The sequence below is a fragment of the Schistocerca serialis genome, chromosome 2 (genome assembly GCF_023864345.2).
Source record: "Schistocerca serialis cubense isolate TAMUIC-IGC-003099 chromosome 2, iqSchSeri2.2, whole genome shotgun sequence".
Classification (NCBI taxonomy): domain Eukaryota; kingdom Metazoa; phylum Arthropoda; class Insecta; order Orthoptera; family Acrididae; genus Schistocerca; species Schistocerca serialis.
Window position 1 is genome coordinate 1,127,701,209 of NC_064639.1, and position 20,402 is coordinate 1,127,721,610.

The following is a 20,402-nucleotide window of genomic DNA, read 5'->3' on the forward strand; positions in this document are numbered from 1 at the left end:
AAAGCGCTGGCAGTTCGATAGACACACAAACAAACACACAAAATTCAAGCTTTCGCAACAAACTGTTGCCTCATCAGGAAAGAGGGAAGGAGAGGGAAAGACGAAAGGAAGTGGGTTTTAAGGGTGAGGGTAAGGAGTGATTCCAATTCCGGGAGCGGAAAGACTTACCTTAGGGGGAAAAAGGACGGGTATACACTCGCACACACACACATATCCATCCACACATATACAGACACAAGCAGACATCTACTTACACCCTTCTGAGTCTACTTACTATATTCGTCTCTTGTGCCCCGTCTACAATTTTTACCATGCCCCCTCTCACCCTACATTTACATTTACATCCTTACTCCGCAATCCACCATACGGTGCGTGGTGGAGGGTACCTCGTACCACAACTAGCATCTTCTATTCCTGTTCCACTCCCAGACAGAACGAGGGAAAAATGACTGCCTATATGCATCTGTACGAGCCCTAATCTCTCTTATCTTATCTTTGTGGTCTTTCCGCAAAATGTAAGTTTGCGGAAGTAAAATAGAAAACCACATCGGACCTACCACACTTCTTTGGGGCACTCCAGATGATACCCTCACCTCCGATGAACACTCACCATCAAGGACAACATACTGGGTTCTATTACTTAAGAAGTCTTCGAGCCACTCACATATTTGGGAACCAATCCCATATGCTTGTACCTTAGTTAGGAGTCTGCAGTGGGGCACCGAGTTAAATGCTTTCCGGAAGTAAAGGAATAGGGCATCCATCTGATACCCTTCATCCATGGTTCGCAAGATATCATGTGAAAAAAGGGCAAGTTGAGTTACGCAGGAGCGATGCTTTCTAAAGCCGTGCTGATGCATGGACAGCAACTTCTCTGTCTCAAGGAAATTCATTATATTCGAACTGAGAATATGTTCGAGAATCCTGCAACAAACCAATGTTAAGGATATTGGTCTGTAATTTTGATGATCCGTCCTTCTACCCTTCTTATATACAGGTGTCACCTGCGCTTTTTTCCAGTCGCTCGGAACTTTACGTTGGGCAACAGATTCGTGATAAATGCAAGCTAAGTAAGGGGTACTCTCTGTAAAACCAAATTGGAATCTCATCAGGACCTGGCGATTTATTTATTTTCAACCCATTCAGCTGCTTCACAACCCCAGGGATGTCTATCATTATGTCCTCCATATGGGAATCTGTACGAGACTCAAATGGCGGTATGTTTGTACGATCCTCCTGCGTGAAAGATTTCTCAAATGCTAAATTTAAAATTTCAGCTTTTGTTTTGCTGTCTTCCGTTGTCAGGCCATGTAGATTAGTGAGTGACTGGATGGAAGCCTTCGACCCACTTACCGATCTTACGTAAGACCAGAATTTCCTTGGGTTTTTAGCAAGATCTTTTGCTAAGGTATGACGGTGGTAGTGGTTGTATGCTTCGCGCATCGCTCTTTTTACAGCAGCACAAATCTTTACTAACTTTTGCCTGTCCTCATTCTCCCGATCTTTCTTGTACCGCGAATGCAACTGTCTTTGCTTCCTGAGCATTCTCCGAAGTGTGCTGTTAAACTACAGTGGGTCTTTTCCATCCGTAACCCACTTTTTGGGCACATACTTCTCCAATGCGTGATTTACAATGTGTTTAAAATTTGCCCATAATTCTTCCATGTCCATCGTACCGGAAGTAAAAGAAGTCAATTCATTTACTAAGTGGGATGCTAACAACTACTTATCTGCTCTTTCTAGTAAGAATACTCTCCTAGCCTTCTTGACCAACTTTTTAACTTTCGTAACCATAGTCATAATGACAACATCATGACCACTAATCCCTGTCTCAACACTGACACTGTCGATGAGGTCTGGTCTGTTCGTGGCTACCAGATCTAAAATATTTCCATTACGCGTTGGCTGTCGATTTAGCTGCTCAACACAGTTTTTGGATGTGTTCAAAAGTAATTCACATGATGGCTTGTCTGTATCACCCGTAATGAATCCATAGACATCCCAGTCTATACTATGTAGGTTGAAGTCGCCTCTGACTAATATAGCATGATCCGGGTACTTCTGCGATACAAAGTGTAGACTCCCTTTGAATGATTCTAGGACTGTCACGGTGGAACCTGGTGAACAGTAATAACACCCAACAATTAACTTAATTTCTCCTAGCCCTGTAAAACGTGTCCAGATAACTTCACAATCACACTCTACTTCGACCGCAGTGGACACAATATTTTTTGTCAACTGCAATGAAGACACCACTTCCTACGGTGTCTAATCTGTCTTTCCGATACACGTTTCAACCCTCACTAAATATTTCAGAACTTCCTATCTCAGGGTTCAGTCAGGTCTCAGTCCCGAGAATAATTTGCGCGCCAAACGCTTCCTGGAGGGCAGTAAATTCAGGAACTTTATTCTGAACACTCTGAAAATTTACTGCTTATATCTTGATAGCTGAAGTGTCTTTACACTGAGCACGTCCTGATTTCCCTGCCTGCACGTCGAGTGGTGAGTGTTCATCAGGACACCTCACACTACTGCCTAGCCTAAAAAACCCCCATGTGCACACCACAAGTACTCTGCTACCCGAGTAGCCGCTTCCTTTGTGAAGTGCACCCCTGACCTATCTAGGGGCGTCTTACAATTCCCCACCCAACAGCGCAAGTCTAGAAATCTGCAGCCAAGACCATCACAGAGTCGACGACGCCTCTGGTTGAGACCCTCCACTTAGCTCCAAACCAAAGGACCTTGATCCACTCTGGGAATGATGCTGCAAATAGAGAGCTCTGCTTGCACCCCGCGTGCAAGGCCAGCGGTCTTCACCAAATCCGCCAGCCGCCTGTACGAACTGAGGATTGCCTCAGAACCCAAGCGACAGGCATCATTGGTGCCGACGTGAGCAACTACTTGCAGACGACTGCACCCCATATGATCGATAGCCGCAGGGAAGGCCGCCTCCATATCTCGAATGAGGCCCCCGGCAGACAAACCGAGTGCATGTTGGAATTCTTTCCAGCCCTGTATGCTATTTCCCTAAGGGGCTCCATCACCCGCCTCACGTTGGAGCTCCCAATAACCAGTAAGCCTTTGTCCCCGTGTGTCTGGTCGGGCCCCGCAGAAGGAGCGGCCACCTGCCGACTGACAGGATGAACGGGCGAGGGCAGCCAGCCTCCACATTGACCCTCTGCCTTGAGCGACGCGAACGCATTGCAGTCCGCCACTCACCCTGAGGTGAGGGCGGCCCCAACGCGCCAGGTACACTAGAAAGTGCCTTGGCGGCTGTGTCAGCGGATGCAGTAAGCAACACCTGGGGTGACTCAAGCGACGCACCAGACCCTCCGCTGTCGCTGCACCCCAAGGCAGCAGCCTGAAGGCAGCTGACCGTGGCCAACAGCACGCTCAGCTGCTCGCGAACTGCGGCCAGTTCCTCCTGCGCCCGCACACACCCTATCCATCCTACTGCTATATCTGGATGTATAGAGTTGTGACAAATAAAATAGCAATATTCGACTGCACAGTTGCGTCACCAGCACCAGATTGAGCTACGATATATGAACAATTACTTACGAACTAAGCAATCAAATGACCACGACTACGCCACTATACAGATATTACAATGCGAACCTACCCCTGTCTTAGTACAAATGACAACCAACTACGCGATGTTACACTCTATTGTTATTAAAATTTGATACTACCCCCTTCTAATTCGAAAATACGCAAAGATCCAAAAAATTTCACCACGCAAGCACACAAACACACAAAGTAATTTGAATTAAACCTGCGTAACTAATACAAAAAACTGAATATTCAACTAGTTTCTGCTACTGCTGCTCGCACACTTCACTCTGCAAGCACAGATGAAACTGCACTGGCCTCTGTCTGCTGGTAACTGATTCTACGAAATAAACAGAAAGCACCGACTGTCCAAACAAACAACTGACTAACGACTCCGCGAATTTATACTTTACAATTATCAATAAGCAATATAACTCCTCTCAAATACGAGAATACACAAGGATTTTGTGTAATTAAATATGCAAGCACACAAACACTCGGAAAGAAATTAAGAATCAAACTACAAAACAAATATGAAAGCTATAAATGTGACTTGCTACTGCACTGCTGCTGCACTTATACTTCACCAGCGGCTGCTCAAGGCTCACTGCCAATACTAAATTGGTGATCACTTGATGTCTCAATGTGTGCAATCAACCAATCCCTTCTTCTAGTCAGGTTATGCCATAAATTTCTTTTCTCCTCAGTTCTATTCAGTACCTCCTCATTTGTTACATCTAACCATCTAAACTTAAGCATTATTATGTAGCACCACATCTCAAAAGCTAATATTCTTTTATTGTCTAAACTGTTTATTGTCCATGTTTTTTTTCCATACAAATGCTTAAATCCATATTCAATGTTAACAATGTTCTCTTATTCAGAAACATTTTTCTGCCAAGACTAGTTTACATTTTACTTGGCTATTGGTTATTTTACTGCCCAAATAAAGCTCATCCCCTACTTTAAGTTTCTCATTCCCTCAGCATCACCTAATTTTATTTGACTACATTCCACCATCCTTGATTGGTCTTTGCTAATGTTCATCATATATCCTCCTTTCAAGAAACTGTCCAATCTGTTCAACCACACTTCCAAGTCCTTTGCTTTCTGACAGACTTAGAATGTCATCAGCAAATCTCTAAAGTTTTTATTCCTTTTCCCTGGACTTGAATCCCTATTCCAAAATTTTCTTTGGTTTCTTTGATTGCTTGCTCGATGTACAGACTGAATAACATCAGGGGTACGCTACGAGGCTGTCTCACTCCATTCTCAACCACTGCTTTCCTCTCCGCCCTTCAACTCTTTAACTGCTGTCTGGTTTCTGTACAAGTTGTAAATAATCTCTAGCTCCCTGAATTTTATCACTGATACATTCAGGATTTCAGAGGAATGGTTTTCCATCTGAGCTCTTGATATTCATACTGCTGCTTCTCTTCTCTCCAAAAACCTCTCACTTTCCCGTATGTGGTATCTATTTTTCCGCTAGTGAAATATGCTTCTAAATCTTTACATTTGTCCTCTAGCCATTTCCGCTTAGCCATTTTGCACTCCCTATTAATCTCATTTCTTAGACATTTGTATTCTCTTTTGCCTGCTTCATCTTCTGCATTTTTGTATTTTCTCCTTCCATCAATTACATTCAATATTCATTGTTGTCCAAGGTTTTCTACCAAGCCTTGTCTTTTTATCTATTTGATCCTTTGCTGTCTTCACTATTTTATCTCTCAAAGCTACCCATTTGTCTTCTACTGTAGTTCTTTACCTTGTTCTAGTTGATTGTTGCCTAATCCTGTCTCTAAAATTCTCAACCACCTCAGATGCTTGCAACTTATCAAGGTCCCATCTCCTTAGTCTCCTACATTATTGCAAGTTCTTAGGTTTTAATCTGCAGTTCATAACCAATTAGTTGTGGTCAGAATCCACATCTGCTCCTGTAAATGTCTTACACTTTAAAATCTGGTTCCAGAATATCTGTCTTGCCATCTGAAACCTTCCAATGTCGTCCCCAGGTCGCTTCCACATACACAAGCTCCTTTCATGACACACAAACCAAGTGTTAGCTATGATTATGTTACGCTCTGTGCAAATGTCTACCAGGCAGCTTCCTCTTTCACTCCTTTCCCCCAGTTCACTTGCACCTATAAATTTTACCTTTTCTTCCTTTTCCTACTATTGAATTCCAATCCCCCCCTACAAAAATTTTCGTCTCCCTTAACCATCTGAATAATTTCTTTTTTCTCATCATATATTTCTTCAATATCTTAACTGAATCTGTAACTAATATTGTGACAGTGGTGGTCCAGTTTTCTTATGATGTTGCTTACAATAATACATTGTGACACGTGAAAATAGTTGGATTAAACACATATTTCAGTATTGTAATTTGGTGGCTGCATAAAAATTATAGTCTGTTTACCTTGCCGTTTGACACATACCGCTTATGGTACTGCTGTAGTTATGAAATTTAAATATAATAGGGCATCCACGTTATTTGTTACTTCAGGACAACTTTCAAATTGGAAAGAGTCCACTCAAAAGAGAGAGAGAGAGAGAGAGAGAGAGAGAGAGAAGAGCTTTCGAATGTTTTACTTTTGATGGACAATACTTGTAAATAACTCAGACTAGTTGAAAATGCAGATTAAAAAATGCAGACAACCATATACTGCATTAACAAACATTGGGCACGTTACACAGGTATGGCAATAATCAGTCTGCCTGTTTGCCTGCTTACCCGCCCACCTGACAATAACAAGATAAACATTGGCATTTATGGACCCTCATTAAACTTAAATGATAAAACTAGTATGCAGAATCCCATCATTAGATGATACTATTAAGTCAAACAAAAAGATGCTCATAAATCATGCAATTATTCAGAAGAATTCTAATATGTCGCATCCCTTGTATAATCGATCTTTATAAGAACATCAGGAAAAAGTGCCTCTTCTACCCAACTGGTTTGCTTCAGCTCCCCAAATTTACATGAATAAATTTATACTCTGCAATACTATTTCTTTTCCCACAATGGCAGTGCAGCCGAAATCAAACTCATCACATGCGAAATTAACCCTGTCGCAGCTGCTATCCAATTAAGTAACCTTTATAAAATCATTATAACATTGTGCCATTACAGTGGTTGCAGTTTATGATAACCTTGAAAGAGAACTCCAAAACCAATCCAACCTTTCTGTTATAGGTTTATTGTGGGCTGAGAAAAAATTAATTTAGAAAAATGATATGAACTTTTTCATTTGTGACAGGAAAATTCTGTAACTTGAGATTTGTACTACCAATATGTGAGCCTATAACCTATTAAAATCTTAACAACGTAGGAAATGTTATATTGCTACTTACTGTAAAGAAGACACATTAAGTTGCTGACAGGCACAAGTAAATGACACTTACATCAAGCTTTTGGCCACAGCCTTCATCAGAAAAAGAGAAACACACACCATTCATACACACATGACTTCAATTTCCAGCATTTCAGGATTGGTGGTCACATGTGCACAAGGTATGCTTGCTTGTGTGTATGAATGGTGTTTGTTTCTCTTTTGCTGATGAAGCCTGTGGCCAAAAGATTTATGTACGTGTCTTAGTTGTGCCTGTCTGCACCTTAACGTGTCTTTTAAAACTGTAAGTAGCAATCTATCTTTTCTTACACTGTTGATATTCCTACCTGGAATTTCCATTGTTCTATTAAAATTGTATTAACACTGGACAAATACATTTCAAGATATGTAGTTTTGAAGTGAACAGTTCCTAGTGAAGATGGTCAGATCTCTGATAGTTTCTGTTCCAGATGACAGTGAGTATTGCTGAGAAACTGCAAGTATTTCGCTGCATTGTTTGCATTTAGCAACACCTGATACGGAAGTTCTGTAGGATAATTCATGCCCTTTCACATTATTTATGTTTTCACCATGTTTACTTTGTAGACAGAAAATCAAACTACATTTGCTTGACAGTCTGCGTCATTATCTGTTCAGTGTGGCTGCGACTGATGCTGAGAAACTTCACGGGGCTGCACTGTTAGCTTCTTGTGACATCTCATACTTCAGTTCATTGCGATAATTCATCCCCTTCAGATTATACAGGACGAGTCAGGAGGAAAAGTACATGCTTTGAGGAGTCATGCTAGTGGTGATTCTAAACAGAAAAACTCCTAATAAACATATGCCTTTTTCTGAACCATTTCTGGGTAAATCAATGAAAACAACTAGGAACAGGAAACATGTAGTGTCATCCTTACTAACTGTGTCAGTATGCACTTCACTTGCACATGGTGCAGTTGGTTACCTCAAGTCTCAGTCCAACAGTGCTTGTTGTAGTGAAAATGCCACGGATCTTCTCACATGCAGAGTATGCAGACGCGGTGTTTGTCTATGGTATTTCCAATGGGAATTCCAGAGCTGCTGTGCAAGAATACCAACAACGATTTCTGAATCGCAGAGTGCCAGATAGCAAGGTGTTTCACGGATTGCGTAAGCATGGTATAATTCCCAGTGTAAATGTCTTTGAAAATCCTGTACAACAAACTCTTAATGAAGTTGAGAACATTCTTCAAGCAGTGGACTGTAACTCTACTACTAGCTCTAGAAGAATTGCTGCCCAACTTGGTATTCCACAAACATGAGTGTACATCTGCAAGAAGGAGATGCTGCCACCCAGCAAGAATTCTGTCAATACATTACTGCCAATGAGCGATTAATTCCACGTACTCTTTTCACTGACGAATCAACATTTACCTGCAACGTAATCAACAACATGCACAACTCTCATGTATGGGCAAGTGAAAATGTGCACACTACTGTGGAAACGAATTTTCAACGACATTTCTCAGTCAACGTATGGTGCGGTATTATTGAAGACCAACTCATCAGTCCAGTCGTTTTAGATAACCATCTTACTGGGACACTGTATCTTGAGTTTCTTCAAAATGTGTTACCAAAATACGTGGAGGATATCCCTTTGGCAACATGAGCTCATATGTACTTTCAGCATGACGGAGCTCCTACACATTCTGTACAGCCAGTGACACAGTATCTCAACACAACGTATCCTGGTTGTTGGATCGGTCTCCGTGGAGTCTGCTTGGCCACCGAGGTCACCCGATTTTACCCCACTGGATTACTGTTTGTGGGGGTGTCTGAAGAACAACGTCTACCAGTGCAGAATGGACACAAGAGAGGAACTTCTCACTCATATGTTATATGCTTGGCCTAGGTAAAGGAATGCAAAACTGAGCTCTGATCGGCAACACAACACCTGTCTACAAGAGCGGCAACATGCATTGAAGATGACAGTGGACTGTTTGAACATCATCTGTGAGGAAGCGTACATAATTAAACAAACCATAACATAACAGTTTGTTTAATTATGTACGTTTCCTCACAGATGATGTTCAAATAGTCCACCGTCATAACATAACAGTCCTACCCCCATGAACCATGGACCTTGCCGTTGGTGGGTAGGCTTGCGTGCCTCAGCGATACAGATGCCCGTACCGTAGGTGCAACCACATCAGAGGGGTATCTGTTGAGAGGCCAGACAAACGTGTGGTTCCTGAAGGAGGCAGCAGCCTTTTCAGTAATTGCAGGGGCAACAGTCTGGATGATTGACTGATCTGGCCTTGCAACACTAACCAAAACGGCCTTGCTGTGCTGGTATTGCGAACGGCTGAAAGCAAGGGAAACTACAGCCGTAATTTTTCCCGAGGGCATGCAGCTTTACTGTATGGTTAAATGATGATAGCGTCCTCTTGGGTAAAATATTCCGGAGGTAAAATAGTCCCCCATTCGGATCTTCGGGCAGGGACTACTCAAGAGGATGTCGTTATCAGGAGAAAGAAAACTGGCGTTCTACGGATCGGAGCATGGAATGTCAGATCCCTTAATCAGGCAGGTAGGTTAGAAAATTTAAGAAGGGAAATGGATAGGTTGAAGTTAGATATAGTGGGAATTAGTGAAGTTCGGTGGCAGGAGGAACAAGACTTCTGGTCAGGTGAATACAGGGTTATAAATACAGAATCAAATACGGGTAATGCAGAAGTAGGTTTAATAATGAATAAAAAAAATAGGAGTGTGGGTAAGCTATTACAAAGAGCATAGTGAACGCATTATTGTGGCCAAGATAGACACGAAGCCCATGCCTACTACAGTAGTACAAGTTTATATGCCAACTAGCTCTGCAGATGAAGAAATTGATGAACTGTATGATGAGATAAAAGAAATTATTCAGGTAGTGAAGGGAGACGAAAATTTAATAGTCATGGGGGACTGGAATTCGAGAGTAGGAAAAGGGAGAGAAGGAAACATAGTGGGTGAATATGGATTGGAGGAGAGAAATGAAAGAGGAAGCCGTCTGGTAGAATTTTGCACAGAGCATAACTTAATCATAGCTAACACTTGGTTCAAGAATCATAAAAGAAGGTTGTATACATGGAAGAATCCTGGAGATACTAGAAGGTATCAGATAGATTATATAATGGTACGACAGAGATTTTTGCTTGTGATTGTTGTAATAATGTACTATCTGTCACATATAAAATTCTTATGGAAATAAAGTAATGATAAAAAAAAGGTGTCACAAATCCTTGAATCTACAGAAATAAAGCCAAAAGTAACACTCAAAGGCTGATATATGTGGTATTTAGAATCGACATTCACTATCACAAAGGCACAGAAGAGCCTGAACAAAAAATGCCTTATCACTCAAAGTACTGAGAAACTTTCAGAATTGTAGTAAGAGAAAATATATTAGATTTTCACAAATGAATTACTTAGTGGCAGTAGATGACGCTCACCAGTTGTAGGATTTGCTGTGGTAACTGGAGGAGCATTGCCTGGGGGAGTATTGACTGTATCGAATGGTGTCTGAGTGCGACGGCTAGTAGCACCAACTCCTGCTGCAGCCCCTGTACATACAGCAGGACCTGTAGCACCTTGAGCTGTTCTCGATGTAAAACGTCGCTCACGTTGCTGTTCTTCTGGTCCTCCATGTCTAGATCCTCCCTACACAAAAGCAATATTTGACATGTATCAAAAGTACTTTCCTAACACAACTAAGTAGCATAACTTATTTTACTTTTAACTGAAGAAACTAATTAAGTTCTTTAAGAACCAACTCTCTAGGTTTCCTTTAGGTACTCACAAATTTCAGCATGTTCCAGTCAAATACATAGTCGTACGTGAAGCCCTGACGATGAAAGAGTGTCCGAAATAGCTGACGAAGGTAAGAATAGTCAGGCCGCTCTTCAAACCGTAATGAGCGACAGTAGTTTAGGTAGGCATGGAATTCGGCTAGGAACAAGTTATTTCAATTAAAAATTAAAACTTCCTTCTACAGAAATATCAACAAAAAACAAATTAAAATATTAACAAGTTACTTAATGAGCATGACCAATATTTGCAGCTTAATGAGCATGACCAATATTTGCAGCTTAATGAGCATGACCAATATTTGCAGCTTAATGAGCATGACCAATATTTGCACAGCTATAAATACACAAATTGAAAATGACACAAATACCTTTTAAAGTTAACAGATAAGTCATTTAACTAGTAAAATAACTAATTTTGTTCATATCTCTCTCTCTCTCTCTCTCTCTCTCTCTCTCTCTCTCTCTCTCTCTCTCTCTCTCTCTCACACACACACACACACACACACACACACACACACACACACACACACAAAACTGGATTATGTGTTACAGAAACATAGTGAGAATTGCCAGAACAGCATCTGTCTTTGAAAATCAAACTTGGTCCTTTGTCTCATGTGTGGTGATTTTGTTGAGAAATAATAGGTCAATAATATAAGTCTAGTCTGCAATTCTGCCTCCTTCCAATTATGTTACTAAACTGTAATTCTGACACTTCTCTTTTATGTTTGTGTGTGTGTGTGTGTGTGTGTGTGTGTGTGTGTGTGTGTGTGTGTGGCAAAATACTACATTAGTGCAGAGCTATATCAGGAATCATTATTCCACAATGCAGAAAACACCCTAACTCAATTTTGGTGTTAAAGCAAGTTGTACAGCTTAGCCAAACTAACTTGCGAAGAAAATACATTTCCTGTTATTCTTTAGGCCTTCCTGTCAATCTGTTGAAATCTTGAAGTGTTGGGTATTCTGCCATATATCAGCAAATTTTGTGCACAATATCTGGAAATGTGACTCACTATCTTCAGCAGGTGCTACCTCCGACAGACTGCTCATTGAGTGGAACGAGTCCAGTACTTGACCCATTTCACTCAACAAGCAGTCTCAGGTAGCACTTAATAAAGATGATGAAAGACATTGTAGAAATATTGTGCATGTATGATGCTGATATCTGGCAGAATACCCGATCTCAAGATGTTAATGTTTCCTCCTAATAAATGTTTCACATAATATGATACTAAAATTAATTTGAGTATTTGAAAAATCCTTCCTCTTGTGATGTTTTGGCAAGACAAACTGTCAATAATTTAGGCTGAACAGAATTACACCTATGTATGGCTGAATATAAATGTAAAGTTGGTGAAATTTGAAATCTCTACATATAAAAGGCAATGTCCTGACTGAATGACTCACTGACTCATCATCACCAAGCCCAAACTGCTAAGGATACAGGCTTGAAATTTGGAGAAGGTGTGGCTCTTACACTGTAGCCATCATATAAGAAGGGATTTTTTTAAGGGGGTGAAATAGGGGATGACTTTTTCGTTTCTTGAAATATGTCGCTATTAAAGCAATTTTGAAGCTAGACCCCCCCCCCCCCCCCCCCCCACACACACACACACACACACAAGCAGACATATATGTCTGCTTGTGTGTGTACGAGAAAACAAAAACTCTGGACTTCAGCTACCACAGTCGCCTTTTGGTCAGAAGTACATTTAGGAAAGACCAAGATTATATGGCCTTAACTAGTGTGAAAACCTTAGAAGGTGTTGCAAATTGTGAACAACATACAAATTCGATTAAATAAAAACAAAAGAAATCTCTGCAGACCACACAGTCTACACGAGTGAAGCAACAGGCACTAAGCTAGTATTTTATAAAATTCACATACATGATGAGGTTGGCGATTATGGTATGGGAATGTTCTCATATTAGTGATGCTTGCCCTTTCATTTTGTGCCCCATTTCATCAATACTCAAAGAACTAGACAAAGTGAAAAATACCTGGTGGCAGAAAAAAAAATTATAGTGAAAATGTATACTCTGGTAAGTAATTGTGACACCATGAAGCTGTTATTTGAAGGGTCCTGTTTCAGCAAACATAATTCATTCTGTTCTTCACCACCGAAAATGATTGGTAGATTCACTGGAATCACTGTCTTTTCACATGTAACCACCTATTCACTATTATAGGGTGTGACAGATCCCCATTTACAGACTTGGTTTAATGAAGAGTACCAAAATTAACTGATGGTGATTCTACATTACATTGTTCCCATTTGTATTTACAACTTTCAACATCAAATTTAGGAGATAGCTAATCTTGTGGATGTTAATCAGAGGACAGTTTGTAACCCATACCGCACATCTTGTAGGCTGTGAAAATTATTTTCAATAACTTGATTATAATACCTATGTATTTCACTGATGACAATGGCTTTTAGTCACTAACACTTCCAGCAGTCTTGTCATCACACAGTATCTTTCCTGTTGGATCTTTTCAGCATTAACAGCCATCAAGCTGTTTGATTTTGAACACTGTCAATTATGGCTTTTCTTCTTTAACACCACCACCATATATGTAGAGGTATGTATAACAAAAACTATTGGCATCTGCATGACCCTTATCCACATCTAGAAGTTCCATACTTGCATCTGCAGATATCTGATAGTTCCCATGATCAACAAACTCATCGATCGTGTCAGCGAAGTCATTCTATCTTCTGAGGTTGCAAGTGAAACTGGACTTCTCGACAAGGTGCTGCTCCTTCTTGATGTGGAGGGCCAGTAAGATGCAGCGAGTGTCATGGATGATGATGATGATGATTGGTTTGTGGGGTGCTCAACTGCATGGTAATCAGCACCCGTACAAAGTACAATTTTTTGCACAGTTCACTTTTTACACAATCCAATTTAGCCACCATCACAAACGATGATGATGATGATGATGATGATGATGATGATGATGATGAGGAGGAGGAGGAGGAGGAGGAGGACAACACAAACACCCAGTCCCCAGGCAGAGAAAATCCCCAACCCGGCCAGGAATCTAACCCGGGACCCTGTGATCCAGAGGCAGCAATGCTAGCCACTAGACCACGAGCTGCGGATGAGTGTCATGGAGCAGGCGCTGTCTGAAGTGCTCACTGCAGAAACTCTAAGACAGTGTGGTGTGGACACTACGAGAAGGTAGTCGGCAATCATGTAAGCAAGACAGACAGTTCACAAGGCTTCTCTGTGGGGGCCCCATTTGATTCTTCACAGCAAACGACAGTGCTCCATGGTGTACCTGCTCATTTCACTGTTTGCAGTGTGTGACAAGTCTCCAAAATCTGGAACAGCCTGTTCCACAATGCTGGCCATCCAAAATGCAACAACAAGAAAGGCTGGAGATATCAGAGCCAAACTGATTTGGGAGATAACATGTTGCACAAAGATCGCATGACTGAAAATACAACCCCATGTAAAGTGAAGAAGTTGATGAAATCAGTACTGATTGTTGCCAACATTGCTGGCTATAACTGCTGCTACAAGCCTTGTCATTGAATCGAAGCCAGATTGGATTGCCAAAGCTGATGTGGTGTAGCAGCAGGTGGTGTAGCAGCAGGTGGCGTATCTCGGGCCAGTTATCCCGCTATCATTGATCAGAAGTTTTTGATACATGAGAGATTGGGAGAACAGGAAAGCTGAAACAGCAATGCAATCCAACGGACAACAAAGAAGTCTTGACTATTGCATGCCACATGTGTGCATGCATTATCCTTCTGCAATGTGGCTGTTGGCAAGCTCCATACGTTTAGGAGGACAAAAGGCTCCAACACTTCAGAGACGTAATGCTGACTGGTTAGTGCACCAGCAATGCCTACTAGTGGGATGCTGGAGTGCAAGCCAATACCACCCCAAACCATAATACCGGGTGCAGGACCAGTACGGTGATGTATAAGGCAACAGTTCAACAATCGCTCACCACACTGTCTTCAGACTCTAATCCGACCACTGTGCTGCTGCAGGCTAAATCAGGGTTCGTCTGTAACAACGATGTCATTCCATTTGGTGGTCCATGTCTGACTTTCATCGCATTGTTTCCAGCACAGATGCCTGTGGCATTGACTCAGTGGTAAATGAGGCAATGGAGCGTTGCCAACAGTCCACTCTGCTGCAAACTGTGTTGAATGGTATATGCTGACACTGGTTGTTGTTCACACCGAATTTGTTGTGATATGGTTCGCAATGTGGCATCATTGCCGTGCGCACAATATGTCACCACGTGTAGTGGTGCAATGAAGAGGTTGCAATCAGTCCCATCAGCCCGTCGCTGCCTCCTGCCTCCAGTGATTACACAGTTACTGGATTCCATTCGACACACAATCACAGATTTCTCTGAAGGACAATCCACAATCCCTACAGGCAACTACTCTCCCTCAGTCGAACTCCGAAATGTACACTAAAGATGCTCACTATCATCTTCAAAGTATAGTGAAGTTGCTTATGCAAAACAACTGCATGAAAGAACAATTCCAGTGCATCCACATGGCTGTCTATTCCCTCTTCATAGAGTAATGAATTAAGGGTGGGTCCACCTTTTTGTAAGTACACAACCCATTGATTTATCACCTTAACATGTTTCACCACAGTTGTGGCATCTTCAGCGGGTTTTTATTATTTTCCTGAAATTCCTACACACATTATTTTTCGGCTAAGACACATGATAAATCAAATTTTATTGCCATTTGAACTGTATTTGCACTTTACTTTTTATTTTACATTGTGTCATCCTGTGGCTGCCAATCAAAATCAGCCAAAATTAGCACACCATCTCATCTGCAAATATGGAAAATCATCTGCATTGAATTTTTTGTTTATTATCCCACCTTTAAAATGTTCGTTCTCATAAAATTTCAGGCAGATGTCCGTTTTTGGCCTTACCATAGTAGTAGCTGTGACAAGTTTGCTGTTATGTATCAAACATGTTTTTGTGTAGGTGAGCTGAACCTGTGGCCACTGATAAAAGCTTAGGTAGCACTACTGGTGCCCGTGATGGGCATCTGCATTGAATTGCTAATCATGTGCATCTCTCATTGCTGCAAATTTCACCAGATTTGGATGCTTCCTTCAGGATGTTACATTTTGGGTGGCCAGCAGTGTAAGATAATAGACTATTACTGTTGTGCACAGTAAATGTTTAGCTAGGCACTTAACAGATCATCATTGTTTAGTTTCATAATATTTCACAAATCTTATTTTGTGTCTTAATTGAGGCTGTCTGCAACATGATGTGTCTTCTTTGCAGTAAGTAGCAATCTGTCTTTTGCCTATATTGTCGATATTCCTACCTGTTAATTTTGAAGTTAAATGTTCTTGTTGGGAATAGCAAAAATACCACAAATATCTTGGGGGGAGGGGGGGGGGGGGCATTTTAAGTGGTGTCAAAAAGCTTACTGCATCGTCGAACATTTTTTTGTCAACAAAGTCAATTACACTGTCTTGATTTATCTCTATGCTTCTCTTATCATCACTGGTATCTCCTAGAATTATGTGCTCCAGTACAATATTGAGGATGTGTGCCATGCACTAGAGCCTCTCATACTGAAAGTGCTGTTGGACTGTCTGGACCTCTGTCAGCAAGAAACGTGACATATTGCACAGTGTGAAATAGGTAAAACGACCATAATATCTTTATCAGTTCATGCTGTTCATGTTCTATATTTTCTCCCATTTTTTCCCTTATCATCATTAATGTAATGTGCAGTCCTCCCATGACTTTATTTTACTTTATTAATTACCCCACTTGTAGAGTGTTAGTACCCCTCCAATGCATAGTCACTTTGGGGGGAAATAGCCTCTCTTGGAAGAGTGCTGCCACTGGCCTACAGGGGCACCCAAAATCAGTTACCCATTACCTGTCTAGTGGTGTAGATTGGTGTGCAGTGATATATGTCATTTCTGTTCTTGGGACCTCAGTTTCCAGTGTCAGTCAGTGAAGTTGTATACTCACTGATATACTTCGGTATCTGCAAGTGATGGATAATCGCCTTGCATTGCGAGAAAATGTGCGGAATACTAATAAGAGGAGGTATTCGTGGAGTAACAAGCATTCGATTGTCTCTGATGTTATTACAGTGTGTGTTAAGGAGCCAACACAAAAAGAACTGTTTAGTAATATTACCAGTCCCAATCAAAGGGCTGCAATTTAAGCAAACATCAGCCTCGCCACAATAGGACGCATAAGGAAAGAAACCGAAAATAAGCCACATGGTTTACTGGAATCACCACAAAGGAAAACTAATAATTTTGGATGGAAACCCATTGTTACAGACAGTTTCACAAAATCAATCATTTGACAAATGATGGAGGACTTTTACATAAACCAAAACATAGTGCCGACAGTATGGAAATTACTTACTGCCGTGAAACAGAAAATACATTTTGCTTGGCAGAAAGACGTTTTACACCAGACACTGCATGAAACGGGATTTACCCGCAAAAGATCTGTAAGTAAACGAAAGATTCTGGTAGAGAGAACAGATATAATTGACTGGCGATGTACGCACCTGATCCAAGTGAGGAAATTAACGGAGCTACGCAGAAAATTCTTTTACAATGCTGAAAGTTGGGCAGACAACATTACTTACAGAAAATATTGACAGGGCCCTGGCATACTGTATTTACTCGAATCTAAGCCGCACTTTTTTTCCGGTTTTTGTAATCAAAAAAACTGCCTGCGGCTTAGAATCGAGTGCAAAATAAGCGGAAGTTCTGTAAAATGTTGGTAGGTGCCGCCACAAGTAACTTTTGCCGTCGAATATATGTAGCGCTACACAGGCATGCTTTGCAGGCACAAAGATAAATACTGGCGCCAAAACCTCTGCGTCAGTAAATAAATTAAAAAAAGAAAAAAGGTGGAAGACGAGCTTTTTTCCACGCCCCGAGTTTCGACCACTGCATTTTCATTTTCATACATTATCCAAAGAAGTAAATACAAATTCCGTATTGTTCATCTTCGAATGTAGCAGCCTTTCAATGTACTACGAAAATCCGACTGGCAAGACTGTTTGGGATGTTTGTCAATATGGCTAACTCTACGTTCTGAATTTTTTCCTACCTGTGACAAGACATGGCTGCTAATAGGAACTTTTATGAATTGTGAATCACATGCAGTATTCTCTTCATCATAAGAATAATACGAATATAAACATTTTGCCATGTATTCTTTTGTGTTTGCTGCAACTTCATTTAAATCCTGCCTGCCTAATAAACTACGAAACTAGAGTGAGACAACAGCAATCGTGGAAGAATGTACATATCATGCCATGTTTATATTAGTATTATTCTTACGCAGATTAGAGATGCAGTCAGAAATTAAGCACGACAACTGACTAGATTTTTAAATCTAAGATGACTAATTTCTGTGCAGAAGGTAATGTACTAAAGAGGCATCTGCAAAGATATTCAAACGGAGAAAATTTTTCGCTAAACTCTCCTTCACAACATCTTCTATCACACGCAGTCTATTATTTGGTTCTTGTTGATCATTATCAAAGAAAGCAGCAGTGTAAGTAACAACAAATTGCAGTCTCTTGCCATTGTTTCGCTAATGAGACAATTTTATTTATTTATTTATTTTTATTTATTTATTTATTTTCAATTGGAAGCGGCGGTAGCGCGTATAAAAGCAAGCCATGCCGCAAGCGGCGACAGGTCGTAAACACTCCTTTTCAGAATGCGACAAACAATGCGTGACACAGTACAATAAAGCATTTTCAACTTAGAATGACGAAACACCTATAACAAAGTAACGGCACTTATCAGAACAAAGAAAAATAAGCAATCAATTCAACCCAGACGAAGCAAGTGAAAAAGGAAGGGTACCCGTATAAATACGGACGGAGCGCCTGACGCATAGCAATGGCTACGTGGTAAAGCTTAACTGCTAAGCTTACGCCTCGAACCAAACTACTGTAGCTGAATCGTCATTCATTCGACCTAAATTGTGGCTCATATTATAATGGACCAATTTTGTTTCGATTTGGACGTGCGGCCTAAAACTTTTCTCTCCCCTTGAATTTCGAATCTCAAATTTCAGGTGCGGCTTAGATTCGGGAAAATTTTTTTTCCTTGATTTCAAGTCTAATTTTTCAGGTGCGGCTTACATTTGAGTGCGGCTTAGATTCGAGTAAATACGGTAGATGTCATTATGGACAGTGTTAGCGGAAGCAATAGGATTATAGTGGTCAATATTGGATCAAAAGATGTGTTCAACACACAGCTGATTTATAAAGTGGGGTGTGCAACAGGAGACTACCATGGGCAAAGGAACTATGAAAAATTTTCAAATTGGATAGCGACTAAATTCCGAATCTGAACCGTGTTTTTGCTACGGACAACGCTTCATATCACAACAAGGAGCGTAACAAAGCTCCAACTAGGTGCTTGAATAATAGGGAAATGATTGAGTGTGTTGTGTACATAGTTCCGCGTAGTCAGCGCGTACACAACTTTCCTACTAGAGCGCGCCCCGCTAAGCACAACAGCGCAGGCGCAGCGCTCATCCGTCTCTGCACTACGAGATGGCACTGTCTTAGAGATGGACCAAATTCTGCTTCCGCCGATCCGCGTATTAATATGTCACACATCAAGTGAGATTGCTGATAACGTAGAACCTTTTCTCCTCGCGGATCACACTCGCGCAGTGATACCTGAACGCTCGAGGTATTATAACGAGTGTACAGACCTCCGATTAGTTAGTCTGCCTTAGTCTGCATCAGTCTGCATTAGTCTGTAGTCAAGTTTCAGTCTGCACCTAATAAGATTATCATATTCCTGTACATAGCCATGAAGAGAAATGTATAGACACTTTGTCAAGTATCAGAGATATGTGAGAATAAGATTAACGTACCAAGACCAAAGGAACTTCAGATTTTCAATTGTAAACAGATCCAGAATCAAGTTACGTAATGTCTATGATTATCATCATTTTAATAAATGTGTGTGAAAATTAATCAAGTTCTGCTTAAAGTTGGTCACCGTCAATCTGCTACTCTAAGCGTGCAAGTGGCATTTCTATCGTCTGACCTAATGGCAGAAGATAAACACGATACGATAAGACCACGAGACATATTGCTGACACTCGCCTACTTCGTTAGAGCAACAAGTCAAATAATCTGATGGTGTGTGTACCACAGAGTGGTTATTAAAAAAGAAGGTGGAAGCTGATTTGTCAATGAGAAAGAAAAAATTATTTGATTTAATTAAACAATGAAAGCCGGAAGACAAAGTATTTGAAATTAATAAAATAATTGAATCTCATGGCCACACTGTGCTACGACTTCCACCATACAACTGTGACTTAAATCCAATTGAAATGGCTTGGGCAAACCTTGAAAATTTTGTCTACGGAAGAAATACTCTTCTAAACATTTGCATGATGAAGCTGCTGCATATATACAGATAGTAACTGTTCTTGAAAGAACAGATACCATTGATGACTGTGCAGCTTCTCTAGAATAAATGATAATTAGTTGAAACCCTCAGCTGCTAACAGGTGGTTTTGATATACCTCGATGGGGACAGCTGAAAATGTGTGCCCCGACCGGGACTCGAACCCGGGATCTCCTGCTTACATAGCAGACGCTCTATCCATATGAGCCACAGAGGACACAGACGCATAGCACGGCTGCAGGGACTT

General features: G+C 41.0%; 1 protein-coding gene across 2 annotated transcripts in view; it reads right to left on the reverse strand.

The window, feature by feature from the left end:
• LOC126458578 (casein kinase I) overlaps positions 1-20,402 on the reverse strand; it is a 105,958-nt gene that overhangs the window by 13,469 nt on the left and 72,087 nt on the right. For both annotated transcript variants that reach the window (XM_050095710.1, XM_050095711.1), the window contains exons 7-8: positions 10,708-10,856; positions 10,361-10,568 (exon numbers count right to left, since the gene is read on the reverse strand). In XM_050095710.1, coding sequence (XP_049951667.1) covers positions 10,361-10,568; positions 10,708-10,856 — 357 coding nt within the window. The remainder of the gene's footprint in view (positions 1-10,360; positions 10,569-10,707; positions 10,857-20,402) is intronic.